The sequence below is a fragment of the Fonticula alba genome (genome assembly GCF_000388065.1).
Source record: "Fonticula alba strain ATCC 38817 unplaced genomic scaffold supercont2.4, whole genome shotgun sequence".
NCBI lineage: Eukaryota > Rotosphaerida > Fonticulaceae > Fonticula > Fonticula alba.
The window spans coordinates 1,416,576-1,433,646 of record NW_009242974.1 but is presented as its reverse complement, the minus strand read 5'-3'; the positions used below and the strand labels follow the sequence as shown (position 1 = coordinate 1,433,646).

The following is a 17,071-nucleotide window of genomic DNA, read 5'->3' as shown; positions in this document are numbered from 1 at the left end:
GGGGCGGGGGGGGCTGCCTTTGTCAGTGGCTGCTAGAATGCCCGATCGAAAAGGCCGTGCGTTTCCTTTTTCGACCGATCCCCAGACCCAGCACACCCTCAAATACACCATGCCAGAGGGGGAACAACCCTCCGCGCTGGGCGAGTCTCCCCCCCCCGAGTGTGCCCGGACACCCCGGGGATTGAGGGCGCACTCGGAGCCGGCGCATGGGGGCGCCAAAATAAAAACCCCAGTCACATGGTCAGAAGTACCGCTGCTCGTTTAGCTCAGTGGTAGAGCGCCAGTCTAGTAAACTGGAGGTCGGGTGTTCGATCCACCCAATGAGCATTTTCCTTTTGGGCATGGTCCCATGAAAAAGAGACCGGCCGTCCGGATCGGGGGGCGGGGGGGGGGGGGGGCCATATCCTCCACCTGCTCCAGGGCGCATTCTGCCCAGCTTTTTTTTCTTTGCCCATCGCCAGATCTGCCGCTGCCTGCCAGGCATGCGGTGCCCCGGGCCTCGGGGCGTGGGAGGATTGCTCGCTTGGCTCCGGGGGAGGGGCGGAGCCGGGGCCGGGCGGTGGCGCGGGTGCAGTGCCGACGCGGCTCCTGCTCAGCCCCGAGGCGGGTCGGGCCACCCCTCTCGGCGTCCGACCGGCGTGCCGGCGTCACTTGCGGAGAGTATCAGAGTCTAGTGTATTTCCCGCCCCCCCAGAGCCAGGGCCGCATGGCCCCAAGGGCAGACAAGGGGGGGGGGGGGGGGCGCGAATCGGGCGACATGCGGGACACCTGTTGTTGTGCTGGACCTCGCCCGCACCGGCGAAGGGTCCCCCCTTCGAGATGCTCGCACATACGTACGCGCGCGCGCGCGCGCGCACACACCCACACACACAGAGGCACAGCTCCGCACCTTGTCCCGGCCATGCGACTCTAGAGGTGTGCACGCAGCGACAGCTCCATGGACACCTTCTGCCGGAAGGAGGATCCCAGTGGCCGGGCGTGGGGATTTGTGTCCCATGCCATGGTGACCAAATCGGCAAGGGGCCCGGAGAAATCCACCGCGGGCCGATCTCCCACCCGGAGGTTCAAGGCAATCTGCTTGAAGGGACAGCCTAAATGCCATGGCCCGGGCCGAGGACGATCATGCACCATCACCACCAAACATGCACACATGTGTCAGAGACACCAGTCTGCGGGCTGTTCCGCCAACAGGCGCTGCCACCGCCCCCCACCAGGGAGCATTCGTGTGGGCGCACCTTTCCAGGGGACGCTGCGCGTGAGGCACTCCCAGAGCATGATCGCCGCACTGTAGATGTCGGCCGGCAGCAGGTATTCCTTCTCGATGGCACGCGACCCCTCGAAGGCCAGCATGACCTCCGGCGCGGCATAGCGCACGGTCAGGGCATTCAGCTCGGGCGCCTGGTTGACCAGCACCGACGAACGGTCCTGGCTGAGACTTTGACTGGTGCCCAGGTCCCCGAGCGCCGCATACCATCCGCCGCCGGGGGCCTGTTTGACAAAGACATTGCCCGGCTTGAGGTCACGATGGGCGACCCCCTGCGCATGCATGATCTCCAGGCCGGATGCTGTGTGGTGGCCGCCGCCGCACCGCCGATACACACACGCGCACGCGCACACGCGCAAACAAACACCAATGGCGAGGGGGTCAGAGCGCTGGGTGCGAGACAGCCCCTTGCGAAAGGCCCACCCCGGGACCGGGCGTACCCCATTGCTCGATCAAATGCAGCACCGTCTCCTGGGACAGCTCCAAGTCCGAATGGAGAATGGTCGCCAGATCCGTGTCGAAGCGTTCCATCACCAGAGCCGGCGGCTCCTCCGAATAGCCATACAATTGGACGATGTTCGGGCAATCACGGAAAAGCCTGGGCACCCGCGCCATCCGTCAGCCAAGGGCGCCGGCCCGGCCGTCGGGCCCGAAAAGAAGAGCACAGCACTTCCCCGAAAGGGGAGTTCCCAACCCCCCCCCCCACCAGACAGACATGAGCAAAAGACCGCGACCAGGACCGACACCGCGCAGGAGCTCCGCCGGAAGACGCACCACATCAGAGCCACTTCGCTCTGGAAAAGGGCCCTCATAACCGGCGTCATCTTGTCGGCTGGCGATCAGGCATCGGTGGCATATGGCCGGCGGGTGGCGTGGATTCGGTCAGCATGAGGATGGTGGCTGCGAATGAGATGCAAAGGGAAAGGCAATCGGCCCCCCTGCGCCCCCACACTCCACCGCATCGCACCCTTCAGGATCTTGATGGCCACGGTGTCCGGGCAGCCAAGGCGCTCGGAGATCCCGGCCCCGATGGCTCGTGCGGCAAAGACCCGCGCCTGGCCGCCGACTCCCAGGTTCCCATCGGGGAGGGGCAGAAAGTCGGCCTCGAGATGGACCAAAATCACCCCCGGCAGCGAGAGCTCCACGATGGTGTTGAGCACCGTGCCATCTGGCCATGCGGGAAAGGTGGGCGAGCGGTTAGCGGAGCATCCACTTGCAGCAAGTGACAAGGCACTTCGGGGCGGGAAAGGCAGGCAGCCAGACGCCGAAGGCGTCAGCTGCTCCGCCAAGCATGGCTGCCGCGCGCGCGCACCCTCATCATAATCCTGCCTCACAGTGGAAATATGCACCCCCGGGGGCAAGACGCGTTAGCGCGGGAGAAAAGCAGACGGTCGATCGACCAACATGCACTCCATATACCCGCGCCCCCCCCCCCCCCCTCAAGCCGCCGGCCCTGTTCGCGGTCCATGAATGGCGCACGTCATGCTTGGCATACGGCCGGCGGGCTCGCCGCAGCCGGAGTAGCAGCAAGAGCAGGGCCGCCAAAAGGATGAGCAAGAGCAAAACCCCAAGCCCGATGCCCAGGCCGATCGCTTGATACATAGAATCCGAGCAGTCGAATGGGCGCGCGCCAGCCGGAGGGACCGGAACCGAGTTAGCAGGCAATCGGGCCGCATGTTCGGGCAGTCGGACGTACCAAGCTTCCGGCGCATGCCCGGGCTGGCCGTGCATCCATCGGCGCCCGGGCCCGAGCAGGACCCGGAGCACTGGGCATGGCAGGGCACACACATGGGCCGAGGTGCCTCGTGGTCCGGGAAGTAGCCCGCCTCCGGGCACTTGGGCACACACTCCGAGGACCGGAGAAGCAAGCGCCCCGAGTGGCAGATGTCGCACGTTTTCACCCTCGGACAGTGGATCGAGCCGTGCGGGTCGATCGTGCAGCCCGACCCCGGGTCCGACTCGTCGGCGGTGCACCGCTCGCAGCCATCCGGGCATGCCAGGCACACGGGGTCCGGCCCGGCCAGCATGGCATAGCCCACACCCGGGCACTGGGAGAGGCAGATGCCCGTCTCGACCGACAAATACCCCTCGGAGCAGCTGGTGCACATGTCGGCCGCCCCGTGGCAGGTCTTGCACTTGCCGGTGCACGCCTGGCAGGCATTGGCCTCCGGGTGGAGGAACTCCCCCGGCGGGCAGGCCTCCAAGCACCGACCGGCCGACAGGAAGAGCCCCTGCTCGCAGGACTGGCACTCGGCCGCGCAGTCGGCCTTCGCCGAGGCACATGTGGCACAGCCCGGGGGGCAGGGCCGGCACTGGGCGTCCATCGAACATGCCAGCCACCCCTCCGGGCAGCCGGGCTCACAGAGGCCACTCGGCCCGAGGAAGGCCTCCCCCGGCCGGCAGCCGGTGCATCCCTCGGCCCGGTCGCATGTGTGGCATGCTGGCAGGCAGCGAGCGCATTCCGACTCATGGTCATACCACCCGGTCGGGCAGGCCGCGAGGCACATGCCATCCTTCAGCACCCGGCCCACCGGGCAGCCGGTACAATCGTCGATCTGCGGCCCGGAGCAGGCGGCACAGTTGGCGCCGCAGGGCTGGCACTCCTGGCCCGCCTGGAAGGTGCCACCCGGGCACCTGTCGTAGCAGTGGTTTTCGTGCAGCAGCGGCAAGGCCCCCGGGCAGGAGGTGCAATTCCCCGGGTTCGGCCCGTAGCAGGTGCCACAGGAAGCGTGGCAAGTGGAGCACACGTTGCCCTGGTCGGCGGACTCGGCCGGACATGTACCGACACAGCCGGCCCGGAACAGCTTCCAGCCATGCTTGCAGGTGGTGCATGTGTCCACCGATTCCGGGCAGGCGGCACACTCGCCCTCGCACTGGGTACAGGTGTCATCCAGCCGCTTGGAGCCCAGGCCGCATTCGGTGACGCAACTCAGCCGCTGGGAGGGCCCCGAAAGAAGGGCCAGCATGTCGGCACTGCACTCCAGGCAGTCGGTCGACAGGACCCCGGTGCAGGAGCGGCAGGATTTGTGGCAGGCCTTGCACTGGTTGCCCTCGGCCACGTGTGTGCTGGCGCATGCCTGCACACACTCGCCGGCCTGCAGCAGGCCGCTGTTGCAGCGCCAGCAGTCCCGGTCGGTCGGGCCGTTGCACGTGGCACACGCCTCGTGGCAGGGGACGCACGCCGCGCCGGCGGCCTCGCGATACTGGCCCTCCGGGCAGGGGGACACGCAAAAGCCCCCCGGCCCGCTGGCTGCCTGGAATTCCAGCCCCTCCTCGCAGAGGGTGCAGTGCTCGGCACCCGGCCCGACGCACTCGACACAGGACACGTCGCATGGCTGGCACGATTCGCCGTTGGAGTGGCTGCCAGCCGGGCATGTGCTCGTGCATGTACCCTCGCTCGTCAGCAGCAGGGGCTCCATGCAGGCCATGCACACGTCCGCCCGGGTGCAGGAAGCACAGCCGAGCGGGCATTCGACACAGGTGCCGGGGCGATTGCCGGCCGGCGCCGCCTCGGCCCACCGGTACCCGGTGGCACACACCTGGCAAGCCGCCGGCCCGGGCCCGGCACACAGGGCACATGCCTCGGCACAGGGGGTGCACCGGTCGGCGCCAGCATACTCGCCCACGGCGCAGGCAGTGCCGCACAGCGAGGCCATGCCGGGATCGGACCGGAGGAAAACCATCCCCGGCCGGCAGTCCAAGCAGCTGCTGCCATCTTGGCACGACGCGCAGGAAGCATCGCACTCGGCGCACATCGAGCCAGCGAGGAAGAACCGCGGGACACAGGCAGAGCAGGCATCGGCCCCGGAGCAGGCGGTACAACCGGCCGGGCAGCTTCGGCATTGGCGATCGACTCCATCCGGCCACGTCCCACCCGGACAGGCTTCCAAGCAGAGCCCTTGGTGCAGGAAGCGCGGCGTGCTGCACGCCACGCACGCAGCGGAATCCCTCGGGACCATGCACTCGGCACAGGTGTCGTGGCAGGGCTCGCAGGCCTTCAGCCCGTTCGACCCCTCGACCAAGGCCATCTGCGGCATGCACTTCGTGCAGACAAATGGCCCGGCCGTTTGGCCGGCCAGGCCGCACTCCAGACAGGCATCCTGGCAGGTGCACTCGCCGGTGGGGCTCGACTTCAGGCCCTCCGGGCAGTCGTCCAGGCAGACCCCCGGCTGGCTGGCCAGCCAAGTGCGACATGCGGTGCAATTGCCACGGCCGGGCCCGGAGCACTCCCGGCAAAGCCCATCACACGGATCGCATGCCGGGGGGAAGGTCCCGGCCGGGCACTCGACCGCGAGGGCGGCGCGCGTCAGGCCGACATCCTCGGCAAACAGCAGCACATCCAGGGATGCGGGTGCATTCTGCTGGACAGCATACTCCCGCCGACCGGAGGGGGGCCGGAGTGTGGCCCCGCCGGCAAGTCCGGGCGGGATGTAATTCACGGCCGCCAGCCACAGGCCCGTGCTGCCTGGCAGGGGGGCCGGCAGGGACGTGAAGTGCGCCGGCAGGAAGGCACATGGGCCGGTGGGTGCCGAGCACCGGAAGAGCGCCACGCCGAGGAACTCCCTCGCCAGGAGCAGCAGTGCGCTGGGATATTCCCAGCCCATGGCCGCCGAAAGGTCCAATGCCTGGAAGCGCACGCGGCCGGCGGATTCCGACACGGAGCCCAGCGACGCGGGGAGCTGCCCGAGGGCCTGCTCGGCCGGGGCCAGCCCCACCGACCGGCCGGAGGGGACCACATCCCCCGGCACGCGCCGGACCGTCCAGATGTCATTCGGCCAGTGGATGAGCACCAATTCCGGCACCGTGCCCGGTGCGTCGGGAAACAGCGGCATCATGATCGGCAGGAGCTCCCTCTCGTTCGGCATCCCGGCCAGGAGCCGCCCGTGCAGGGGCTTGCTCAGGGCGGCATCCGTCAGATAGCCCACCGGCAGTGCGGTGGCCGGCCAGGCATGGCCGGACGCCAGGAGCCAGGTGTCCAGGTGCGACCGAGCCGCCGGGGGCCCGCCGGCCGGGGGATCCGCCAAATGGACCACATGGGCCAGCCCGGCGATGTGGATCGTGTTGATTTCGTCGCCCGTCAGATCGGCCGTATAGATGTCAATGGCTTGGTCGTCCAGCTCGCGGGCGATCCGCCTCGGGCCCAAGCTCCAGAGGCGCCGGCAGCCCTCGCGGAAGTTGGGCATCTGCGTGGGGGCCGTGCACGGCCCCGTCGGAGGACTCCCCGGGCAGGAGGTCCAAAAGATGCCGGCAGTCCCGTCTCCGAAGCAGAAGACATGCCCGAAAGTCACCTTCGAGCTGCCGACAAAGGGGCCCATTTCCATGAACGAGACAACCTGCTTGGTCAGGGTCCAGGGAAGGGGCGCCACCTCCAGCAGGGGCGGGTTGTTGGACTGGCCAATGTGGCTCTTGGGCATGAGGTACACCCGGCGGGTGGCATTGGCGCGGACAAACACCAGCAGGTTGGCCGCATGCCCCGGGGGGGCCCCGGCCGACGGGGCGATCGGGGCCCCGGCCGAATCGAGCGACAGGCTCGTCTCGCCGATGGCCGTCACTTGGGCTCCGGTCGGCAAACCGGCCACCAGCTCCGGCTGCGGCTGGGCCAGAGCCATGGTCGGCAGGGGCTTCTCCTGGGGCTGGCACACGCCAGCCACAGCCTGGTAGCCTGGCGAGCAGGCTGTCACGCAGATGACCCGGTCGCTGATGGGGTCCGGCTGCGGCATGTAGCCACTTTGGCAAACCAGGCAGTGGAGGGCATTGCATGTGAGGCAGTTGGCGGCCAGGCACTTCCGACAAGTGTGGCCCGGACTGGCGAAGGGCGCCTCGCCTATCGGCCCCAGGAGCGCGCCGAGGCATGGGGAGGGGGGTGTTTTTTTTTTCACCGGGCAGGGGGATGTCCGAGGCACGGCGGCCGGTGGTCAGTCGCGAAGAAAGGCAAGCAGGATGCGGGGGCATGCTTCCGGGCGGATCCCTCGAGGGGTACATACCGGACGGCCGGTCCAGGTACCAGCCGGCCGGGCAGCCGGCGCACATCTGATCCGGCGATACGGCCGGCGACTCGGCGCGGTCGTCGGCACAGCGCCAGGCACGCGTCGAGGCCGAGGTCCCGGTCGGGCTGTCGCACATGATGCTGGGATCACTGTGGCAGCCAAAGGTCTCGGAATCAAAGAGAGCCTGGCGGTCGGCATCCACCAGGGCCCATTGCCCCGAGGGTAGGACCCCGCTGCGGAGACGGATCATCTCCATGCCCTGGGTGCCGGGGACGCCAGGAGGCAAGGTCACCGGGCGCCAGGTTGCCCCGGCCACCGGGTGGACATCCACCCGCCAGAGGGCCCCCCCGGCGGGGGCGGCATAGTAGAAGTAGGGCACCAAGTCTCCGGTGGTGGTGGCCAGCGGCATGAGAAAGCGCCCCTCCAAAGGCGTGCCCGGGGGAATGTCAGTGGCGAGTGTGGCGGCCGCCGGTGCCGAGCCCCCGTGACAGGGCATCATCCGAATCCCGCCGTTCGGGTCGATGACCACCAGGTCCGCGGCATCCGGGCAGTCGCTGGCCGACGTCACCAGCCGGGTGGCAAATGCCTGGACAAAGGCCCCGACCGGGGAGGCCGACGAAATGCTGGCACTGGAGTCGGATGTCACAAGCACGCGATATGCCTGCTGGGCCCAGAGCAGATAGAACACCCTTCCCGGGCCCGGAACCCCGAGCACCGGCTCGCTCGTCGGCGCGGGCGCATTGCTCAGCGGGATGCTGCTGAGGCTGGTGTCTTCCAAGCGCGACAGGAAGACCGTGCGTACACCGCCAGCCTGCACACGAGCACCCAGGATGAAGGCCTTTTTCGTTGCAATCCCGATTGCCGCCAGGACTTCGGCCGGGGGGCTGGGGAAATTGCTGACCGAGCTCGATTGGAAGAAGGCAGCCCACGTTTGGGTGTGCTGGATGAGGACGGGGAATTGCGTTTCCGAGGGGATAACCAGGACCGGGGTATTGCAGCTTGCCGCCAGGCGGGGACAGTATGCCGAGTGCGAGACCGAGGCCAGGGAAAACAGTCTTCCCCATCGGTTGTCGGCCTCCCAGGCCGAGGAGCTGCCCTGCTTGTAAAAGTCCCACCGGAGCTCAGTTGTCCGGACTCCGGTCATCGAGGGGGCATCCAGCGGGGTGTAGAAGACACTTTCCAGGCTCGCATCATGGACGGAGTAGGGGGCTTGGTGGAGGAAGACCCGCTCTTGCGCGGCGGCCCTTGGAAGCAAGCCGCCCAGGGCCGACAGAAGTAGCAGCACCGGCAGCACCGACAACATCCTGGCACCGGCCGTCGGCTTTCTGGGGCAGCACCAGCGTTCAGGGCGTCGGCCGGTGGTCTCCGTCGGAGGGGGCGGCCGGTGTGTGTGTGTGTGTGTCTATGGAAGAGCCAGCGAAAGAGGGCCGGACGGCTGGGGCGAGACAAAAAAGACGCTCAGAAGGACAGACGAGGGAGGCGCCGGGGCGGGGGGGGGGGGCAGAGGTGATGGACTGGACCAGGCCCGGCCACACCTTGTGGTCCTTTCAAGCGGATCGCCAGCATCTTGCATGAGACCGAACAGGGATGGCCCTCCTGGCAGACTTGGGCGTTGCGCGCCTCCCACACCGGCTCGAAGCGCCTCCTCCCCTCTGGCGGGGCCACCGGGAGCACGCTCCCCGGCTCGCGGCCCAAGACTACTGCCCCTGGGAAGCAAAAGAGGAACCATTCCCTGGAGCAAGGGAGGGCTCAGGCGCCCGTCGTACACGGGTACACACACACACACACACATGGAGCCACACTGAGACTTCGAGGGGCGAGGTAACCATCAAAGACCCTCAAGCAGCGAGAGGGGGCAAGGCCGAGGGGGTGTTTCGACAAGCAGACGCGAAGCGCGAGACTGTCACGCGATGTGACCCACTGGCGGGAGATCCTTCAGCTGGATGTCTCGTTTGGCAGACCATTGGCCAGATCCGAGGTCAGGATCTTCGAGCCGCAGGCTGCAGGAGCGATATAGCACCAGGACAAGCGGCGGCGTGGAGGCCAACACCGCTCAAGCCCTCCCCTCACAGGGGGGGAAGGAGGAGGGGACACACGACATGGACCCCGTCCGGGAAAGGATGGGACAGTCTCACCCGCACACACACACACACTGTCCCAACCCGTGCCCGCCGCCCGAGGGACGAGTTCCTGGCGGCTGTGGTCCGGGCAGGACCGTTACGAGAGGGCCAGATGCCCCATGGCAACCCTTTGGGCCTGCGGGCCAGGAGGGCGTGCTCGCCTCGCTCGCGAGCATGTCATTTCCCACCCTGAGGGACGCCCCCCGGCCACGGGCGGCAAAGGCGTACACCGGGAGGCGGCAGGGAAGGGCGGCCTCTTCGCGAAGAGGGCCGCCACTGCCAGCGACACCATTCAACGAGTCGGGATCGCCACCAGGGCAGCAACAGGCGCCCGGGGAAGATCGCGCCAGTCGCTCAGCCGATTTCCGCCGTCGTCTTTCCCATGCGGGTGTCGGGGTCGGGATGTCCCCTCCCTGGGCGGCCGGACGCAGCCGCCTGCCCGTGCCCTTTCGGAATGGCCGGGGGGCCGCCCCACGCTCCGGACGTCGGCAAGTGTCGGGCCTCGCCCGCGGCGACCCCCGCCGCCCGACCAATGGGCACGCCCCATCCCGGCCAAGGGCCAAAAGCGCCGGACCCTCGGAGAGTCCTTGCGCCAGGCGGACCCGAGCTTGCGACCCCTCCCTCTCCAAGACCCGGGCCCGAGGCTGCAGGTCAGCAGGCGTGCAGCTCCCCGGGGCCCGATGACCCTGCGCGCGGGCACCAGGAAGCAAATACATGGATGGTGGGGGATTTTTTTTTTTTTTTGGGCCTCGGCCATCGGGGGGGTGGGCCCGGAAAGAAAAAAAACCCCACCGGCGACATGCCCTGCCAGGCTGGGGCCGAGCATGTCGGGCCTTGAAGGCGGCTGCCGTGGCCGAAGTGGTCCGCCACATGCGGCCGCCCGAAGACAGGCCGGCACTGTTTTGAGCACAATATCGAGCCTGGGGAGGCGGCTCCTCGCGGCGTGGTCGCGCTCGGGGGGTTCGTTTCACGGCCCGGGCGCCGAAGCGGGGAGGATGGAAAAATGCCAATGCAGATCCCCACCAACTTACCCTCAAGCACGCATGGTCCCCGGGATGGGAGGCCGGCCGACGCCCAGGCCCGACGCACGTTGCTAGCAGCGAGATGAGAACCAGACGAAGTTCATCACAATCAGGCCCATGCGCCGGGACGCATGTTCGCCTTTCCTCAGCCCCTCCACGCGGTCCCGCGCCGGCGCCGGCCACACTGCGCCGCACTGCATCACAGGCAAACCGGGAAAAGGCGCCCACGCCAACCTCCGCCGGGGAAGTTGCGCAGGCCTCGGGAGACCAGCCAGGCAGAGGAACTAATTGCCACCCAGCAGGGCGACAAGCTTGGGACCCGGTTGTCCGGGGAGATGCCGGACAATCCGGCCCCGAGCACACCACAGGCACCATCGCCGGGGGGAGGTGCCGCTCGCCCCCCCCCCCCCCCCCCCGGTCGACCGCGGTTGTTTTTCTGTTTTTACCCCCACCCCCCCCCATGCGGACTGGACGGCGGAGCCGGACGAGAGAGAGAGAGAAAGAGGTCTTTTCACATTGCGAATCCCCCGCCCCGAGATGGCGCGGGAGAGACACACAGGGCGCGAGAGCGCCCGGGCTAGACACGGGCAGCCGGCCAGCGAGGGATCGTGGGCGCAACGCGATCTGCTCCCGACGAATGGGTCCCAACTATGTCGTCCACATGATTCCTCTCGAGTCGTCGTGATCCGGCCATCATGGTCAGCGGGCGCTCGTCGGGGATCGGGGCGGCGGGTGTGAGCTTGAACGGTGCCCAGGGGGGGGGAGGGGCAAAATCACTCGGCCTCACCGCGACAGACCTTCCGGCGGCGAGGCGTCTCCGGGGAATGCCCGGCAGGCAGGATGCATTCGATGTGCGTGTGGGTGTGTTTTTTTTTCCCCCCCAGCTGAACGAGGGCAGTCCCAATGAGAGCAGCATCAAAAGATCGGGCATGCCACAGCGGGCGGCAACGTGCCGGTGTTCCTGGGTCGCTGCACCCACACCCCCACATGGACAATGCACCGAAATAGATCGATCGACCACTGTCAGCCACCACTGGGACATCGCCCTGGGTCTGGGTTGGCTTGTGTGTGGGGGGGTGTCGGTCGGCCAATTGTCGACGGGTCATGCCCATTCCTTCGGGTGCCTCGTGCTGTGCCTCCCTTCTCGGCTGTGTTCCGGGATGATGAGCACGAGAATAGTCTCCGGACGACATGATGCCCGTGCACTCCCACATGTCCCAGTCTGTCGTGCTCGGTGGGGCGGCACGTTTCACCGGGTACCGTGCCTCCGGCGTGGTCGGGCCAGTCTCGGTCGGCCGGTGCCGTGGCCGGGCATCGGAAGAGCGAGTGCGGTGGTGCCCGACCAGCGGCCACAGGAGGACGTGCTCGAGCCCGGCCAGGGGCAGGTGCCGGTCGGCGAGAATGAGGGCTCGACGCCGCCCCTGGGACTGCGCCACTCGGGCCATAACTGGCCACCCTATCGGGGGGGGGAGGGGGCCGAGCCGCACGCCCGCACACGCTGGCAAGTGGAGTGCTCGAGTGCCATCTCCCTCGGCGGGGGATGCCGTGCTCAGCCACGCAAAAAGACACACCGCGTGCGCCCGGCCCACTGACTCTGGAGGAGATCGGTCCAGCTCCTCCCTCCCCTGCACCGTGCGCCGGCCCGGGCCCGCCCCCCCGCTCCCCCGGCACGGCAGGAGTCGAAATAAAGCCCGTCGTCGCGGCCAACAAAAGAGGTACATGGAGGCGGAGGGTATCGATCCCCCTGCCTGCCGCATGCTAAGCGGCCGCTCTACCATTTGAGCTACGCCCCCGAATACATCGAGCCTCCCGGCCACAGGGAAATATGATATTTTGCCCCTGCCACCCGGCCGAGGGGCGGCACGCTGCACAAGGCCGCCAACCGACAAAAACATGACGGACATACGGTGGGTCACCTTCGAAGACTCCCATATAGTCTAGGTGGTTAGGATACGTGGCTCTCACCCACGAGACCCGGGTTCGAGTCCCGGTATGGGAATTACTTTTTTGCACCCCGTGTCACATTTGCCGACGACAACCAAAAGAGAAGCCCACTGTGGGGCTCGAACCCACGACCCTGGGATTAAGAGTCCCATGCTCTACCAACTGAGCTAAACAGGCTTGCGTACTCGTGCGGGGATCTCGCTCTTTTGTTGTCGGGCTTCTCCGTCCCGCCTGGGCGGGCCTCCGGGCCGGGCAGCCGCCGCGGGGGCCATCCGCCCGGACGATGTTGCGTGTTCCCCGAGCCACTTTCCCGTCTGCATGGCCGACCGCGAGGGCGCCCCCTCCTCGCGGAGTCCACACCCACAAGACCCGCCACGCCCGGCAGGTGCCTCTGCCCATCGCAGCGGAGAACCCAGCCCACCCTTTGCTCCTCCGGCCCCTGATGCCACGCCCTGTGGGGGCGGCTCCCCGGTCCCCCGGGCCCCGGGCATGTCTGGATCTCGCACGGACACCCGGCGCGTGGGCGGCCCACGCGCCTGTCCCCGGCTCCCTGCACGGACAAGCCCATGGCATGGGTGTTCCTTGCGCCGGAGGCGCGTCCGCACATTGGGACGCCGCGGAATTCCGGGCCACTGGCTATGGTATTTGTGTGGGGGTCTTTTCCGGGGGCCACTTCGCGCCGCCGATGGATGTCGACGGATGTCGATTTCCCCGCCGGCACAGGTCCGGGGCTACATGGCGGCCTGTATGGCACAGGACGCCGCGCGGCCCTTTTGCAGGCATTAGGCCCAGCTCGCTGCCCTTCCTCCGGCCCGGGCCCCTCCCCTTCGGAATGTGCAAGGCCTTTCACTTCCTGGCAAAGGACCCTCTTTCCCCTGTGCCCCGTCCGGCCGTCGTCCATTCTCTCGGCGCCAAGTGTCAATCTGGCACACCCTCCACCCGGCACCCACTGGCCCCAATGGCCAGGGGGCCCGGCACACCGAGCCCGCTCTCCCGGTGCCGGCAGCCAGTAGAGCCAGAAATGGCAGCCGGCTCGACCCTGCGACCAAGCGAATCCCCTCGCCGGATGGGTCGGGCCTTCGGAGTGCGCGCCCACGGGCAAGCGGCCTGCCCTGTCGGCGAAGCAGCTCGTCCTCTTGGTGGCCTCCGGGACGGACCTGCCCCCAGGAAAACCACGGCACAAGGAGCACTCAAAATGCCCCGCACAGCGGGGACTCCTCCTGGCTGCTGCCCTCCCCCGCCAAAGGGGCAGGCTCGCCATCCCGCCGGACGATGCTCGGCGCCCCTTCGCCAAAGATCTCCGATCCCCCGGGCCGCGGACGGGGGCCATGGCACGCCAGCGCCCGGAGCCCGCATCTGGGGCCCGGTCGAAATCACTGCACCTTGAAACCGGCCGCAAGGAAGCCACACGGCCCTTCCACCACCGAAAGACGGCTCGGGGTCGGAACACGCAGGAACCCTGTTTCCGCCCCACCCGGCGGGCCACCGCCCGCTCAAGCGGCACTGTCAGGGGGCGTCCCCTCCCCTGTCGCGGGCAAACGTCGAGCGAACTGCCCCACGCGAGCCACGCCCGCTGGTGGCCTCCATGTTGGCGCAACAACCCCTCAACCGCCCACGACCCGCAGCAGCGTCGCAGCACGGCTCCGCTGAGGGGAGATGCTGGGGTGCGGCGCCCGCCCCGGCGTCCGGCCCTTGGGGCATGCCCGCCTGGGCATCCCGCCGAGGGTGTCCAACTCGCGGCGGCCTCGGGCGAGTTGCCCCCTCCCCCGGGAGCAGGCCGGCTTGGCGGGTCTCGCCAGCGCGATGGTCCAACAACGAAGGCAAGGCACAACATGTAGGCGCGCGGCCTCCGGACGAGGAGTGTACAGCGTCGATGGTTTAGTGGTAGAATTGCCGCCTGCCACGCGGTAGACCCGGGTTCGATTCCCGGTCGACGCACACTCTCCGTTCTTTTTGGCCTTCCCCCTGGGTCCATCCGGCCGTATTTTTTTCCATCAATAATCACCCGCGGCCTGGCCAGGCGACGACAGGGCGCGAGGCGGGCCGTTTGGCAGAAGGCCGCCCGAGAGCCGGCCCCGGCGGCGGCGGCGGCGGCGGCGGCGGGACATCTTGTGTCAACCAGCGAGACACGCCGCGGGATTGCCCTCCTGACGCGCGTGCCGGGCCCCCGTCTCCCCTCCTCCTGCCGAAAAAAAGGCGCCCCATCACACCGGCCAAATCTCCCGCAGAGGGACGCCGCCCGCCCCCTCCCCGCAAGACAACACGGCAGCCAGGACAGGCAAAACGCTCAAAAGGAATGGCCCCAGCCAGGATCGAACTGACGACCTTCGCGTTATTAGCACGACGCTCTAACCAACTGAGCTATGGGGCCTTGACGTAGGGCCGCCCATTCGGGCTATTTGACGAAGAAGCTGCCCTTTGCCCGGGAGACCATCGGGCCTGGCGAAGCGACAACCGGCGTAAGCTTCGGGTCCGGCACTCAGGGCATCAAAAGGGGACTTTGCCACAGCCAACAGCGCCGAGCCCCTGCCAATCCCGAGCCCGCAGCGGGATTCAACTGGGTGCCCCCCCCCCCTAGCAGGCGGGGCACGCCTGTCGTTCGCGGCCTTCCCTCGGCCCTGAAGGCCAAACATATGAAGGTGGGGACATTCTCTCTGCACTCAGGCATCTGTGGCCAGCCTCGCCCGGTGGGACCGATGGCGGGGAAAGGGCCGCCGCCGAAGGGCCCGGCCCTGGGCGGGTGCCAGCAAAGAGGGCGTCCAATCTTGCTTCGCGCCATCCGGCATGCCCCCCTCTGCGGTCCTCGGGTCGCGAGTGGTCGCCCTGCGCGCAGGGCACACCCCTCCAGCCTGTGGGGCCATGCAGGACGGCGCCCGAGAAGGCGAACATGCCACCCTGCCCATCCCGGGCGGCCTCCAGTCCGAGCGGAGAGAGGGTCGTGGCCGGAAGGCCGGCCGCCGCGAGGCCCACGAAATGCCCGAAGCGCCTCGGTCCGGACCTCTAACCCAAGGCCATGGACGAGGGGGCCTGGGGATGACCCGGGGTCCTCCACCCCCAGAGGGCCGCCGGCTGGGCAAAAGCAACAGCTTCCAAAGGGAAAGAGGCAGGTCGGCGATCGGCGGGCAGTGACACACAGGCCCACACGAAGCCACAGTCCTCTCCAGGGGAATCACCATCCCCCAAAGTCCCGGGGAGTGGGACCCCAGAAAAGCGGCATCCCTCTCTAGGGGGGCCTGGGAAGGAGCAGCAGGCCCCGGGAGAAGATGACGCACCCAGGCGGCTGTTGGGCATGGCCTCGGTGGCGATCAACACACAGACACACACACACACACACACACACACACACACACACCCCTCTCCGTCCTTGCGGCGGAGATCCTAGGTGCATGATATATTATGGCCAAGTGAGCAAGGGCGACCTCGTGTGGCGCCGAGACGGCACCAGAGGCGGGCGGGGCACAAGGAGGCGGGGTAGGTGAGGCAGAGGCAGGCGGCGCAAACTCCGAGCGGCCCGCCCGGCATGGCATCCGGCGCGCACAATATCAGCGCCGCCGTCAGCCTGCCATGTATCTTGAGGTTGGATGGCCGAGTGGTTAAGGCGCCAGTTTAAGGCACTGGTGGGAAACCGCGTGGGTTCGAGTCCCACTCCAATCATACTTTTTGGCGTCCGCCACTCGAGGGCGCGCCATGCGGCGCCCGCCGACCGCGGCGCAGAAATCCCCCCCGCGAAAAACAGGCCCGGCACACATGGCAGCGCGGGGCATCTCGCCGTTGGAAACACAGAGGCCACCGGCAGCGGCAGCAGGGAGGAAGTGAGACTTTTGATCCGCGGTCTGGCCAACATGCAGGATTTATTTAAATGGTAGATTTTGGCCCATACGCTGTCTGGCTGTTCTCACATTTGTGCCCCAATGCTCGGATTTAACTGAGCCGTGGGCGCCCTTCGGGGAGCATTCCCCGGTGCCATCATGTGCATCGCGTGGGTCTAGTGACACTCACACGTGAATCCTCGTTCGATGGCACACGCTCGCCGGTTCCCGATCGGCCACGCACTTTCACGCCGCATCCGTCGGTCGGGGGGGGGAGGGAGGGAGGGGGGCACGCCGGCGAGGGGGGCAACGCCACCCGGAGGAGCCCAGACGGCCCCGCCTGTGGCAACCGTGCCGGCTCCCGGCGCAGGGGCCATGGGGACCGGGCCCCGAGGCAGGGCGGGGTTGGGCCGCGCTCTCGTTTGCAGGGGCCGCCCTCTGATTGCACCCGGGCATGCTCGCGCGGTGTTCCGGACCGGCCCGGTGCCCCCCCCCCCCCCTCTGGGTACAGGTCGCCGATGGCGTGGCCTGTTTTTTCTTTTTCTTTTCTAGCCCTCGCGCCCCGGGGGCCGGGGGGTGCTCGGCCCTCCGCGCGCGCTTCCCAGGAGGCGAACGGTTGGTTGGGTGCTTTTTTCTTCCTCTTTTTTTCATGCCCGCCCGTCTGTGCTCGCGCGCGCGCGCTGGCACATTCTCGTGGAAGGGGTGTGCCAGCGAATCAGTACACACCTGAGACCCCTCTCCCCCTGCTCCTCGCCTCCCGCTCTCGCCGCGCCGCAACTTCTCCTCGGGGGCCAACTCTTCCCTCTCCTGCGCGCTTGACACACCTGTGCCTCCTCTCATCCAGCTTCCCCCCCCTCCCCCCTTTTCCTCCGTTGTCCCTTCTCCCAACTGGAAAATGCCCCCGCCCCCTGGCTGCCTTTCCCCC

General features: G+C 67.8%; 2 protein-coding genes and 7 non-coding genes across 9 annotated transcripts; 4 read left to right on the top strand and 5 right to left on the bottom strand.

Moving 5' to 3' along the window:
* The first annotated feature begins 255 nt into the window (after positions 1 to 255).
* Positions 256 to 327, top strand: H696_02852. Its single transcript has one exon. It is a non-coding gene; the product is annotated as a tRNA-Thr (tRNA).
* A 511-nt stretch (positions 328 to 838) lies between these two features.
* Positions 839 to 8,554, bottom strand: H696_02851 (TKL protein kinase; the record flags this gene model as incomplete). Its single annotated transcript, XM_009496745.1, has 9 exons — positions 839 to 1,091; positions 1,236 to 1,565; positions 1,705 to 1,862; positions 2,039 to 2,096; positions 2,232 to 2,432; positions 2,577 to 2,589; positions 2,744 to 2,856; positions 2,961 to 7,088; positions 7,249 to 8,554. 9 exons carry the CDS (start codon positions 8,552 to 8,554, stop codon positions 910 to 912), a joined length of 6,489 nt encoding a protein of 2,162 aa, XP_009495020.1. The 3' UTR covers positions 839 to 909.
* Positions 8,555 to 9,186: 632 nt separating this feature from the next.
* On the bottom strand, positions 9,187 to 11,838 carry H696_02850 (hypothetical protein; the record flags this gene model as incomplete). The annotated part of the gene is made up of 2 exons (XM_009496744.1): positions 9,187 to 9,251; positions 11,565 to 11,838. The coding sequence occupies 2 exons, from the start codon at positions 11,836 to 11,838 to the stop codon at positions 9,187 to 9,189; spliced, it is 339 nt and encodes a 112-aa protein (XP_009495019.1).
* Positions 11,839 to 12,113: 275 nt separating this feature from the next.
* Positions 12,114 to 12,186, bottom strand: H696_02849. Its single transcript has one exon. It is a non-coding gene; the product is annotated as a tRNA-Ala (tRNA).
* A 133-nt stretch (positions 12,187 to 12,319) lies between these two features.
* Positions 12,320 to 12,392, top strand: H696_02848. Its single transcript has one exon. It is a non-coding gene; the product is annotated as a tRNA-Glu (tRNA).
* Positions 12,393 to 12,441: 49 nt separating this feature from the next.
* H696_02847 lies at positions 12,442 to 12,514 on the bottom strand. Its single transcript has one exon. It is a non-coding gene; the product is annotated as a tRNA-Lys (tRNA).
* Positions 12,515 to 14,204: 1,690 nt separating this feature from the next.
* Positions 14,205 to 14,275, top strand: H696_02846. The gene has a single exon. It is a non-coding gene; the product is annotated as a tRNA-Gly (tRNA).
* A 359-nt stretch (positions 14,276 to 14,634) lies between these two features.
* On the bottom strand, positions 14,635 to 14,708 carry H696_02845. The gene has a single exon. It is a non-coding gene; the product is annotated as a tRNA-Ile (tRNA).
* Positions 14,709 to 15,912: 1,204 nt separating this feature from the next.
* On the top strand, positions 15,913 to 15,991 carry H696_02844. The gene has a single exon. It is a non-coding gene; the product is annotated as a tRNA-Leu (tRNA).
* Positions 15,992 to 17,071: the final 1,080 nt, after the last annotated feature.